The following is a 14,647-nucleotide window of genomic DNA, read 5'->3' on the forward strand; positions in this document are numbered from 1 at the left end:
GATATCATCCTGGATGGACCTCCGCTGACTTAAACTTAACATGGCAAAAACAGAGCTCCTCATACTTCCTCCCAAACCTGGCCCTACTACCTCTTGCCACATTACTGTTGGAAATACTGTCATTCACCCAGTAGCCCAAGCACGCTGCCTAGGTGTCACAATCGACTCCTTTCTCACATTCAAAACATATCTAAAACCTGTTGCTTTTTCCTCCGCAATATCAAAGATACGCCTTTTCCTTTCTTGCTTGACTGCTAAAACTGTGACTCAGGCCCTCATTCTCTCCCGTCTGGATTACTGTAACCAGTGGTTAATACTACTATACCATGATACATAAAGCTTGGCCCCCTGCAGACGCAATTACCAGTATGCCCTCCTACTGTCTCTGTACGTTCTTTCTACCTAATAATTAGATTGTAAGCGCTTCGGAGCAGGGACTGCTCTTCCGAAATTTTACTTTTATGTCTGAAGCACTTATTCCCATGATCTGTTATTTGTATTATTTGTTATTTATACGATTGGCACATGTATTACTACTGTGAAGCGCTATGTATAGTAATGGCGCTACAGTATATAAATAAAGACACATACGTACATACATACATAAATACATTCACAAGAAAGGAGACAAATAAAACATCAAGAACTACAGACCAATTGGTCTACTTCCAAACTCATCCAAGATTTTACGAAGATACACCCTAATCGTCTACAATAGACCCTGGACTTTGCCCAGCTTGGAAAATAAGCGGAATTTTGCAGTGGATACAACATAATGGACCACATCCAAGTCGGAGAAGAAGTGAGTTCCCGACGTAATGAATATGATCTATCACTCAACTTGGAATTCGTAGATTACGAAAAAGTATTTGATTCTGTCTACACCTTAGCGGACCTAGATGCATTAAGAAGACAATGTTGAAGAAGCGTACATTGATATTATAATATTTTTTTTTCGAGAATGCAACATCAACTGTTCATTTACATGAAGATAGAAGCAAGATAAGGTTCTGCAAAGGAATGCGGCAAGGAGACACAATGTTACCAAAGCTTTTCACTGCAACACTTGAAAAATTGTTCAATGTATTAGATTAAGATAAAATAATCAAAATCAACGTGATTATTTCAGTCACCTACGATTTGCAGATAACATTTGTTATTTTTGCCACAAGTCCAGGAGACCTCCAGCACCAAATTGGAGAACTCGCCAAAGCAAGTAAGAATGTGGACATCTGAATGAATCTCAGGAAGACCAAAGAGATTTTCAACAAATGTGTCAAGTATGCAAATATTTAAATAAATGGAATAGAACTACTGTAGAAGTCGTCAAACTGTCTACCAAGGCCGGCAAATAACAATGGATCGGAACCTTTTGATTTAAATCAATAGGAGAAGGAACATGGGATGGAGCGCATTTGGAAGAAACAAGACCATATTTTATAGGAACCTTTCACAGTGCCTCAAGAAGAAAGTTTTCAACCAGTGTATTCTGCTCATGCTGGCGTATGAATGTAAAACTTGGACCCTCAATGGGAAGATAATTTCGAAGCTTTAGTCAACGCAAAGAAGTATGGAGAGATGTATGCTGGGTATTACACTGAGACAGAAAAAAATTATGAAAGGGTTCAAAACCAAACAAAAGTCTGTTTCATTATGACAAGGGTGAAGAAATTAAAATAGCAGTGTGCTGGACATATCACAAGAAGAAATTGCCATCGTTTGACAAAAATGGTACTCGACTAGATTCCAAGAGAGATTAAAAGACGAAGACAGCGACCAAAAATAAGATGGTAGGATGAAATCAGAAAATGTGTTGGAGCGACATGGAGAAGAGAAGCTTGCAATCGCAGTACCTGGAAGATTATTGGGGAGGCCGTCATTCAGCAGTGGATCGACAAGGGCTGAAGTGTGTGTGTGTGTGTGTGTGTGTGTGTGTGTGTGTGTGTGTGTGTGTGTGTGTGTGTGTGTGTGTGTGTGTGTGTGTGTGTGTGTGTGTGTGTGTGTGTGTGTGTGTGTGTGTGTGTGTGTGTTATAAAACTACATGCTGATCAGTTGTATAGTTTGACTTTCTGCTTTGAGCACTAAGCATAAGGGCTAATTTTAAAACCGAAAAGTCTTACGGCAGTATTACACATTTCTCGAGGCTACTAAGCATGGAAGGGTTCCGCTGTACTTATTGTTACTTTATAATGTTGTATGTTCAACCATCTAATGTTTATTGGGCCAACCCACTCCAGCTGCCAACCATACTTTTGACCCTTCGTGCAGCATATTTTTCTCCACATAGTATTAGAAAATTCCATTCTATGGGTAAGACGTTCAAATTTGTTATCACTGTGTTTCAGGGTTGGGTGGTAGGCATCACACAAAGTGAGATTGTTTGTATCTTAAATACAATGAGGATATTGTGTTAAAATTCTGATGGAATGTCTTTATATAGGTATATTGAAAAAGCGGCAGTTATTTGACATTATTTGCATCATCTTACATGGAACATAACAGATACAGCGGGTCCCTAGAGAGATTACATTCTACTGAAACTAAAACACATCTCTTATTTTTCAGGACCAGCGATTTTACAGCATAAGGACTCTGATGGTAAATTTCCACTGGATTATGTTTCTTCACCACAGTTGAAAAAAGAACTTTTTGATATTGTCCTATTGGATGAAACTGTTGAAGATTTTCATAAACATGCAGCTCTAGAGTTTCACAACCATAACATAGAGTTTAGTGCATGACCAGGGAGGTTCCAGGCGGTTCCCCTCTCCCCCCGCCTTGTACCCACATGCAACGTACAAATAAAGACAGGAAACGGGAGCTGGAGGTAAAATGGCCGCGGCTATTTATTTATACAGAAAACCTAATGGGGTAAATGCACTCCCTGCCAGAGTGTGCTCCTTTGTCAGGAGGGGGAGGGGACGGTCAGCCGGCCCTCGAACCGCTGACCTCGTGTCCCCTACGCGAGCGGGCTCTCGAGGTCATGGATAACTGACCTTGCCCACTCGTACTCCCCCCGGGCTCAAACGGCCCAGCTCCCAGTCTGGCAAGAACAAGCACCTACCCCCCAAGAGCCGCCGCGACAAAGGCAAAACTGGTCAATGACCCCTCCTGCTCGGAACCTCGTCCTTTCACTCAGCACATTATCAGCTGTTCGTGCTGTAACGGAACAAAGGACCATTAACACGGCATACAATGCATATGTCCACATTCCTGGGAATACCCTGCCCTGCTCAACCTTCTGCTGCCGTTCATTACACGATTGCAATCACTAACTAAGGGGATGGGTGGGTGGGAAATCGTCTGGCGGGCAGCCAAAGAGGATGTGCTGCCCGCCAGCCTGGCCTTAAGTAGGCCTTCCATGAACTCCTCCCCTGTGCTGGGGAGGGAGGTGTGGGGGCGGGCCAGCGAGGGGAAGGCCGGACCCCCCCCGGTCATGAAGCCCCCCCGCCTATGGCTAGGGGGTGCCGCTTGACCAGGGAGGTTCCAGGCGGTTCCCCTCTCCCCCCGCCTTGTACCCACATGCAACGTACAAATAAAGACAGGAAACGGGAGCTGGAGGTAAAATGGCCGCGGCTATTTATTTATACAGAAAACCTAATGGGGTAAATGCACTCCCTGCCAGAGTGTGCTCCTTTGTCAGGAGGGGGAGGGGACGGTCAGCCGGCCCTCGAACCGCTGACCTCGTGTCCCCTACGCGAGCGGGCTCTCGAGGTCATGGATAACTGACCTTGCCCACTCGTACTCCCCCCGGGCTCAAACGGCCCAGCTCCCAGTCTGGCAAGAACAAGCACCTACCCCCCAAGAGCCGCCACCGACGGGCCTATTTAACCCCCCTTAAACTAGGCCCGTACCGCCAACCCTCCAGACCCTCTCGAAGCCTTCCCGGAAACTGAAATAAGTCTATCCCGCCTGGCACGCCTAGCAGCGGGACCCATGCTCCTCTACCAGCCCAGCTTGTCCTTACCATTTACCTGGGGCTGCCAATCGCGCCTGGAGAAGTAATTACTCAACTTGCCATGGTTTTTAAAGATGCCCTGAGAATCGCTTTTTTCGCTGCACTATCCCTCACCCGGTCCCGGACATACCCACCTCCGGAGCCGCAGGCCGCCTTTGCCCAGCGCTATCTGGGATTTCGCCTTTTTTACTGCTGCAGGCTTCTTACCCGCCCTCAGCGACCCCTGGGGAATAGACCCTGGCAGTGGACTGGGCCACGCCTCCTCCCTTGCTCGCTCTGTGTCACGCACTGCAAGCCTTGACGCCTTGCCCTATCTCCTCGATGCCGCCCTACACGCAACTCCTTACCATTACCCGATACGCCATATGCCGTACCTTCCACGGCGTGTCCCCATCAACCGCCCGCCGGGGCTGTTCCACCATCTGTGCAGTGCGTGATGCTGCCGGGTGGGTGCGCTACCGTGCCCCTGACCCCGGCCGTGGCTGAAGAATTAAAAGACACCGGGGTCCGGCTGATGGAACTGGAGTGGGATTCGCGGTGCCAGTGACATCTGGCCGTGGCCATTGTGGCCTCTCGTGAGGAAGAGACCTGTGCCGCGACTTGGTTCGCCCTTCACCCGATGCCGTCTCCACGTAGTCGAACCATGCTGGGTTCTCTGCTCTCCGAAACACATTGGCACCAACCGCGGTTGCGGTTGGCCGTCTTGGTCTCCTTGGCCCTGCCGACTCTGCAGGCGAAATCCTGACAGTGACACCGCCCGCGTTAGCAACGGGCGGCCGTGTGGCGTGCCGTGACGCCCTGTTCTGCGTCACGGTGGCTGGAAGTCGCCGCCCCTCCTTCGCGGGCCGACCTGCGCGCCGATCCGCCGTGTCCTGCGTCCCAGCGGTCAAAGTCCTCCCCACCATCGCTGAGGCCCGACCTGGCCGCTGTGACGCCCTGCCTCGCGGTACCATGACCGAGGGCTGCCGCCCTGCGTGCGGTTGCTGAACTTCGCCTGCCGCCTTGCACTGCAGCACCCTCCGCGCTCCTTTCCTGTGGAGCGCGGCCTCTCTGCCTGCCGCCTGTCTAGCGCGCAATGCTGCCTGGAGACTGTCGCCTGACGCGTTGTGCTGCAGCGCCCTCTGCTTCCCCTTCCCGCGGGGAGCAGCTATACACGCGCGCATCTACGCGCGCCCATACACTCGCACGCATCCACGTGCGCCTGCATCCACGCGCGCCCACACCCTGCGTCCCAGCAGTCGAAGTCTTCCCCACCATTGCTGAGGCCCGACCTGGCCGCTGTGACGCCCTGCCTCACGGTACCGTGACCGAGGGCTGCCGCCTTGCGTGCGGTTGCTGAACTTCGACTGCCGCCTTGCACTGCAGCACCCTCCGCGCTCCCTTCCTGTGGAGCGCGGCTTCTCTGCATGCCGCCGGTCTAGCGCGCAATGGTGCCTGGGGACTGTCGCCTGACGCGTTGTGCTGCAGCGCCCTCTGCTTCCCCTTCCCGCGGGGAGCAGCCTTAGTGCCACGTGCTGGTTTCGCAGAGAACAACGCCTGCAGCCACCGATCCAACCATGCCTCGTCATGGTTTTCCGCCTCGACTTGAAGAAGGCGTAACTGCTCTGCCATTGATGCCATGCAGCCCGCTTCCCGTATGATTTTCCAAAATTTTCGCGCGACGGGGCACCGGCCCGTCCCTACCCGGCCCTGCTTGCACGGGTCGCGACTATTGCCTGCCCCAGGATTAGCAACCCAGGGCCTCACGCGCTGTGACCGCGTGCCTCCGCCAGCCCCTCTCCCCGCACAGCAAACCGTATGCACCCGCGCGCATTTCCGTGTGCCCATATACACCCGCGCGCATTTCCGTGTGCCCATATACACCCGCGCACATTTCCGTGTGCCCATATACACCCGCGCGCACCCATATAAACCCGCGCGCACCTGCGTGTGCCCTACTCTGTGAAGTGTGCTTGCTGAGACTATTTAAAGGGCGCGCTAGGCTAGGGCAACTATGCCAACCACCAGAGCCGCCATAAATCCAAGAGGGGAAAACAAAGATCACCGCTGAAATAAGCCATGCAACCAGCATTCGATCGCCGTCCTGCTCCGTGCTCGGAGATCACACCTTTGCAGTTCTGCTCGGGCCTTCGCTAGCAAGAACATTCAAGCGCACACTTAAACCGGCCACCCCCACCACCATACCTGGCCAAGGGACTATAACGTAGGTGCACCAACGCAGGCTGCCCAGTTCCCCCTTAGGAACATAATTGCCTGATGAGGCGAATAAGGTAGGTTTGCCAGTCCTCATCGGTATGGCTTCCACCAATTAGCCACCAAATGGGGGTGGGGGAGTCACCTTTCCCATATCATGGGTAATGTCTTTGATTGATTCAAAGTGTCTTCATGTGTGTACCCAGTCCTGTGAGACACCAGCACCTCACACCATCTGTGCTGTTTACCTTGCTCTCAAGGCAGCACCACACCTCAGTCAACTGAAGCCGCTTAACCAGAACCTTAACGCAATAGCAGAATCTACCATCAAAACCCCATCCACTATTAGACGGCTTGAATATCAAAACGGTCACCTTAACCGAACTCCTGAAGAACTATTCGAGGAAATGCAGTGCAAATTGCTGCTAAACAAATTTTAAAGAGTATGCCACCCGGCTGGACAGAGGTAGACAAGATCAGCTCAAAACAATAAACGTTCCTCTACCCTGCATTCAAACCAGTTCGCTACCAACACGTGGCACGACTATAATCGTACCTGTCCCCCTTGCCCCTACCGCGCCATGCAGCTCCCCTATTCGTTATTATAACCACGGTAACACGCCTCTACGTATGTCCATACGCGCCCCCCCAAGTGTACCCATACGCACGCCTCTCAGTGTGCCCATGCACGACTCTCCGTGCGCGCTTATCGCCGTGTGCCCATATACACACGCGCGGGTCTCCGTGTGCCCATATACACACGCGCGCCTCTCCGTGTGCCCATGTACACTCGCGCGCCTCTCCGTGTGCCCATGTACACACGCGCGCATCTCCGTGTGCCCATATACACACGCGCGCATTTCCGTGTGACCTTATACACGCGCGGGTCTCCGTGTGCCCATGTACACACGCGCGCCTCTCCGTGTGCCCATGTACACTCGCGCGCATCTCCGTGTGCCCATGTACACTCGCGCGCATCTCCGTGTGCCCATGTACACTCGCGCGCATCTTCGTGTGCCCATGTACACTCGCGCGCATCTCCGTGTGCCCATGTACACTCGCGCGCATCTCCGTGTGCCCATGTACACTCGCGCGCATCTCCGTGTGCCCATATACACACGCGCGCATCTCAGTGTGACCTTATACACGCACGCTTCTCCGTGTGACCTTATACACACGCGCGCATCTCCGTGTGACCTTATACACACGCGCGCATCTCCGTGTGACCTTATACACACGCGCGCATCTCCGTGTGACCTTATACACACGCGCGCATCTCCGTGTGACCTTATACACACGCGCGCATCTCCGTGTGACCTTATACACACGCGCGCATCTCCATGTGACCTTATACACACGCGCGTATCCCCGTGTGACTTTACACGCACACACGCGCATCTCCGAGTGCCCATATACATACACGCGCATCTCCGTGTGCCCATATACACACACGCACATACACCCGCGTGCGCATCCCCGCGTGCCCACATACACACGCGCATCTCCGTGTGCCCATATACACACGCGCACATACACCCGCGTGCGCATCCCCGTGTGCCCATATACACACACGCGCGCATCTCCGTGTGCCCATATACACACGCGCACATCTACGTGTGTCCCTATACACACGCGCACATCTACGTGTGGCCCTATACACACGCGCGCCTATACACCCACACCTCCATGTGACCTTAAACCCGCGCGCGCCTCTCCGTGTGACCTTATACACACGCGCGCATCCCCGTGTGACCTTATACGCACACACGCGCATCTCCGAGTGCCCATATACACCCACGTGCGCATCTCCGTGTGCCCATATACACCCACGTGCGCATCTCCGTGTGCCCATATACACACACACACGCGCGCGCGCATCTCCGTGTGCCCATATACACACGAGCACATACACCCGCGTGCGCATCTCCCTGTGCCCATATACACACGCGCGCATCTCCGTGTGCCCATATACACACGCGCACATCTACGTGTGCCCATATACACAAGCGCGCCCATACACCCACGCGCGCATCTACGTGCCCATACACGCGCGCGCGCCCATATGCCCCCATCTCCGTGTGCCCATACGCCCTCGCACACATCCACATGCGCCCATACACACCCGAACACCCACATGTGCCCATACACACCCGCACACATCTACGTGTGCCCATCCACGTCCACGTGTGCCCACCCACGTCCACGTGTGCCCATCCACGTCCACGTGAACACGTCCACGCGTGCCCATACATGCACACGTGTGCCCATACCCACACACACGTCTACGCGTGCCCCCCCGTACCCATCTATGTGTGCCTCTACACCAGCTTACACATCTACGTGCATTTATTTAGTTATAAAATATCTTACCAGGAAGTAATACCTTGAGAGTTACCTCTCGTTTTCAAGTATGTCCTACACACGTATACACCCAACTGTGACTACATACATTCATCCCCATGTGCCTACCCATATGTCCATCTACCCGTGCCCACGCACCTATCCACCCACACATGCGCCTCCGCACGCACGCATCCACATGCGCCCACCCACATGAATTAATTGGGGAATCCAGATAAAAGTAACCATGCATAAATGCTTAACATTGTGATTCCCATTCACAAGTAATTATGTAATATTCACTAGGAGTATATTTATATAGCTTATAATGTCCCAAGATAAAGAGCTCTATTGACACCATATAACTCCCGATGCAGCATATTCTGAGTATGAGACCATAAGAGGGGGGGAGGCACCCTGCAACATGCCGCGGGGGCAGGCTCCCCCGCCAACCAGAGTCCGCTCCCCCATATGGGAAGCTTTTGCCAGCCTATCTGCCCCGCCCCCCCGCGCGGGCGGGTAACTGCCGCCGGGAGCAGAGTCAGGCACCCACTTGCTCATGCCCCGAGCGCATCAGCGTATGTCCCCCGCACCTAAACTTGAACTGCGGGAGCAGACCGAAGCGCCAACCTTGGCCGCCCTCCACCCTCGCACTTACCGGGCCGGGGCCGCAACCACTAAGAGCGGCTGCCCTAGCATATACATATATCCACCTACGTATACATGCCTATATACACATACATATATCCATGCGTAACCGCACAAACACCTATGTCTGTCTGCGCATCCTAACAAACTGTATATACATATACATATATATACATATATACATACATATACATATATATATATCCACCTACGCATACACCTATTTATACATACGTATATACCTATCTACATACAAACCCACATACCTGACATATATACACACCCCTACCACACACATATATACACACCCATATCACACACATATACTGTACCCATACAACGTTATTTATTTATTATAGATTTTTCCCGGCCGGCCCCCCCCTGTACAGCCCACCTCACGCATACATTTTAACGACCCCACATGTGTGGGGGGGGGGGGGGCGCGGGAGCAGCCGCCTCTCCAGCCGCATGGCTGACCGGTCCACCCCAACCCCACTGCCCCGAGACCACTAACGAAAGGGGGGAGGGGTAGGAGGGGCCTCTGCCCGCGCTACACTCCCCATCGGGAGACGGAAGGCCCGCACCACGTGGGACTGCGCCCCAGCCCCCGAGCGGGCCGCGAGCAGCCGCATGGGGCACACACGGCGAATTTCCGCGCGGGCTGCATGCCTCGGCCGGACCTCCCCGCCGGGGTGCCCTTACCGATGGCAGCCACCGCGGGGCTATGCGGATGGAGGAGGCACCCGCCCGCACAACGCTGCGGGAGCAGGTAGCCCCCACCCCCAGGGAAAGAAGCGGGGAAAACCCCGTCAGGCCCCTTCTGCCCGTCAGACCCCCTGTCCCGAGACCACCACTCCCCGCCTGCAGCTGCCGCGGCACAGGCCTAAATCCGACCCCCCCAGCTCCATGTTGCGCGCCGCAGATGGAGGATGGGGACGGGCCGCTACACTAAGGGGTCCCTCTCCTCCCTGCATCCCGCCTCCCCCCTCACCGCCGATTCAAAAATCGCGGCTATACAGGAGGGGGGAGTGCCCAGGATTGACCCCCCCTTTTCGGGGCCTTACCTTAATTTAACCTGCAGGGAGGAGAGGGACGTCCAAATCGTCTGGCGGGCAGCCAAAGAGGATGTGCTGCCCGCCAGCCTGGCCTTAAGTAGGCCTTCCATGAACTCCTCCCCTGTGCTGGGGAGGGAGGTGTGGGGGCGGGCCAGCGAGGGGAAGGCCGGACCCCCCCCGGTCATGAAGCCCCCCCGCCTATGGCTAGGGGGTGCCGCTTTCCTGATTTGTAGGATGTTGCTGAATCTCCGTTCTGTTTATGATTTTCCCTCAAATTCCCTCAATGCTAAGTCACTTTTTCCAAATGCTGTTACTTTACTTAATCATACCCAGTTTAAAGAAACACACATTTCCTTCACCAACTGGCTCGTGGAACATTATGTAAAAAACTTGGTCACTATGCAAAAGCTAGGTGACTTTCTTCATGCAATACCAGAGACTCTTAAACATGCTGGCGGTTTCAATTTACAAGCTTTGCTAGCAGTCCTGCAAACCATGGTCACGGATTCACCTGCTGCTTAAGAAAAGTATATTTCCTTACCTTAAACACTAGACGAACACTCTCCTTACAACATTGTACTGTCTTTAAATGGCCGGCTTTAAATGGTCCGAATATATTGAACGACTTATATAAGACTGTATGCCAGAAAGCAAGCACGTAATACATACTGCTTTCTGTATGGGCTCAGACCTAAAGGTGGGGACGGTTTGTATGACCAAATTTTTTTTGTTTTTAAAGCTAGAATTATGCTTTTAGATTCTTGGTCGTGTTTTACTTCTCGTTTCTGATCTAATTCCATGTAACTATTTGGAAGGCAGGTCTGTACATTTTTATAGTATTTACATGTTACACTAATAGAAGTTTAATATAAAAGAAATTAAGTTGGAACGATTGGTTATGTTTTGGATTTTCCTGTAAGCAGCGAGGTTGGAGTCAAAATGGTAACTCTTACTTTAATCTACTGCCCCTATTAAGTATGTTGTGAAGACCCTTTAGCCATGAAAGATGAGGTCAGCTCGTCAAGTTAATGGAAGGAAGGGGGAAGACTGCTTCACAGCATACCAATTTAGGTGCCTATGATTCACAAGTGTTTGAGGTTTTTGTGGAAGAAAATAGAATAGATTTGATAGTAGCTAAGCATGCAAAATAATACAACTTGTAGAGCGTATGGAACTCTCCACTTAAACTGAAGAGCACGAAAGCAGATTTAACAAAATATTCTCATAATGAGATAGGATGGCAAAGAAATAAAAAAAAACACATCTTGCGTTGAGTGAACATAAATGTACCTCGGTAAGATTCTTGTAGTAAAACTGTAGTGTACAGTTATAGTAGCAGTACTGATCCAGGAGAAGTTACGATTTAGCAGATTTGGTTAATATTTAATGCCCCAACAAGAGTTCTTCCTAAATGTTGATGATGTAGTATGTAGAAAGGTTGTGAAACCTCACACATCTCTTCATTATGCACTGTAGTAGAACTGTTACTGTAAAGCACCTGGTGAGCACTTTATACCATAGAAAGAGCCCTTATTTCTGATGCACCCCAGCAGTTTATCAATACTTAGCGTCACTCCAACATGCTTCCTATGAAGAAAAAAAACCGGAAACGTCATTTATAGAAATCACCAGCCGTGACTTTCGTTTCTACGGCCAGATCGACAAAGCTCTGTTAAGTGACTTAACGTGGCGAATGTAATCTAATTTAATGTCCTGTTGTGCTTTACCATGTATCTTCAAAGTCCAATCAGGTTGAGTCATGTTTTCAGCAGTAAACAGCATTGTGTTAACTATAATGGCAGAGAGGAGAGATCCTATTTTACTAGAATATATAGTGCCTTGTATACATACCTCCCTAAATTCTACTTTATATAATACGTGGTAAAATACCTATGAACAAACCTGAGATACCTGGGAAATATCCTCATTTAAATATGCTTTGCATATCCAAATTAGCATATTTCCCAGGTTTTTTCATGGGCATATCTCCGCGTATTGTATAAAGGAGTGTTTGAGAAGGCATGTAACGGAACTAGAGAATTATCTCTCTCCAATTATTACACCTTCATAACTGCTGTAATGAAATGTCCCCAACTTTCTCCGTAGACGCTATCACCTTAATTATCTTTTTATGTCATGAAGTTTGGATCACTTTGCATCTTTCCAGATGGCAGTGATTCATAAAAAGCTGTTGCTCTTGCCTAGTGATGGCACCAACTTAATGCTACTGAAGTAAAACACATTTGGGTTTCATATCCTGAAAGTCTTAGTATGTTCTGTAATACGGCGCCAAAAACAGAAACCCACTCGCGCATCTTTGCTCCGGGATGTCTGCTGAATGGTTCTCGATGAGTAGAATGTCTGACACAGATCCTTCAGAACAGAGATAGGTAGCTTATCTAGACGGGCAATAGATTCAAACTTACAGGTCATAATAATACACTGCTTAGGAGTGCAAGGACAACGTTCAGTTCCTTGAAACCATGTTTTTTTTTTATGGGAAAGTAAACACTAGTGTAATGTTAGAAAAGAATAATGTTGTCAAAATGTTAAAATAGTAATGTAACAGTGAAGTAGCACCTTATTTGTTACCAAATGTTGCCTTGTAAAAATAGGATCTCCCCCCCCCCTTCTGTTCAATAAAGAAAACAACACTTTTATGCCTGTTTTTCTGGAGGAGGGGTGTTTACTGTATAGTATCTGTAAGTATCAAGACTACTTTATTCCTATACATTTACAGGAAACATTTCATTTTAATCCTGGAAGAAGCCTTTTGTTTCTTTTAGCACTGTGGAGGCGTGCAGTAGATGTTACTATAGTATATGATTGCTAGCGGGCATATTTTGTGACCATTATTTCAGTGGGTTGTAGGCATAAGAGAGGGTAACAATCGACATATGCTTAGCATGGTTAGGCCTTGATTATACCCGGGGAGCGTGCGAGTGCCCTCGTGACGTCACTAGGGTGATGCGCACGCCAGAAACCTGCACTGGCAGGAGGCGTGGACATTAGCGGTTCGCCCTCATTGGCTCAACTGCTCACGTGCCGCGGCCCGACGCGCGCCAAAATAAAAAATTTAAATCAGCTTGGGAGAAGCCCGCACGGTCGCTCTGCAGCTCTCGCAAAGTATAAGCAACTGCATTAGGTTATCTTCATTTGTACCTGCGGCGCGCGCTTGGCCAAATTTGCTATAAACATGGCGTTACGTGGTACTTGAAGCTATATTTATATATATGAGATTTCACTTTGAGATCATTTAGATCCGTGTCATACAATGCTCATTTTCAAGGCCAGTAGAATTTCAACCTCCAAACACATTCGTTTTGATCATTGACTCCCAATTTTACAAAATGTCGACCTTAATTGTTGGTTTACTATACAACCATTCGGGAGGGGAGCGGGGAGGAGTTCACTATTTTCCAAAATGTTTCAATCTAGCAGTTGATCTAAAGCCCCATTGTGTTTTACCACAATTTCAACTTTTTTCCGACAAAGATTCCAGAATATGAGTTTCGCCCCAAACTGTACAACAATAGATCACATATGGAAATTGGATGCATGCATATTTATGTAACATTTAAAAAATAATAATTTTGATATGTTTTTATATTGATAAACAGTATATTTTGCGAGTAGCATGGTATCTCATTCCTTCCTAAAAATTTTTTTTAACCGAGTAGCATATTTTTTTAAATTTTTTTAAATTTGATATTGCCTCTATTGGAAGGCAATTTATGGAAAGCTTCGGACTATATATTTTTCACAGTATATATTGTGTACACAATACTATTTTAGATATGTAGAATTATCACGTTTGCAAATTTGCAATTATATACACTAATTTGAGTAGTGCAATTTTTTTTTTTTTTTCAACTTTGTCTTTATTAGTTTTTTGTGCATACATACATGGGAGAAAGTAATGTCGATAACTGTCCACAGTAGACACAGAACTGTCTGAGACGTACCACACAGAACGGACACGTGATGGGGAGACAACAAGACAACACAGCCACAAACCCAGGACGACAATGGAGAGAGGGGGGGGGGGAAGGTCAGGCGATGAGTATCCATCTTTGCATTCTTGAGCCACGTCCAACAAACACTAGCTCCATGCATAGTGCAACACCCTATTATCTGCATGAGCAATACTGCGTCCACTCTTTTAGCAATACCCAGAGGGATCTACCTAAGGGGGTGGGTCCTCCCTAACGTCAGCCCGTCCTGTCTGGCTCCCAATCACCCATCAAAGGAGTACTCATTTACTTCAATCAAAGCCAGATTGTGGCATCATTCACCCCCTGGATATCTGTCTGGGCCAACCAAGGCAACCAGACCTTTTGGAGAGTAGTGCTATTTTTTATTCTGTAATGAGTCTTTTTTTTTGTTGCTTGTGCACAGAAAATAATATATGCCCAAAAAAAGTTTTCAAGAAATTACAGAACAACTGTCTTAG

General features: G+C 49.4%; 1 protein-coding gene across 6 annotated transcripts in view; it reads left to right on the forward strand.

The window, feature by feature from the left end:
* Positions 1-12,852, forward strand: part of SLF1 (SMC5/6 complex localization factor 1) — a 144,614-nt gene extending 131,762 nt beyond the window's left edge. For 3 of the 6 annotated variants that reach the window (XM_075593191.1, XM_075593186.1, XM_075593197.1), the window contains one exon: positions 2,566-3,210. In XM_075593191.1, the coding sequence (XP_075449306.1) occupies positions 2,566-2,741 (176 nt within the window). In that variant the 3' untranslated portion in view covers positions 2,742-3,210. Of the gene's footprint in view, positions 1-2,565; positions 3,212-10,402 lie in introns of those variants that run through there. The other 3 variants (XM_075593202.1, XM_075593208.1, XM_075593214.1) reach the window with 2 other exon arrangements.
* Positions 12,853-14,647: the final 1,795 nt, after the last annotated feature.

This window comes from Ascaphus truei, chromosome 1 (genome assembly GCF_040206685.1).
Source record: "Ascaphus truei isolate aAscTru1 chromosome 1, aAscTru1.hap1, whole genome shotgun sequence".
Lineage (NCBI taxonomy): Eukaryota > Metazoa > Chordata > Amphibia > Anura > Ascaphidae > Ascaphus > Ascaphus truei.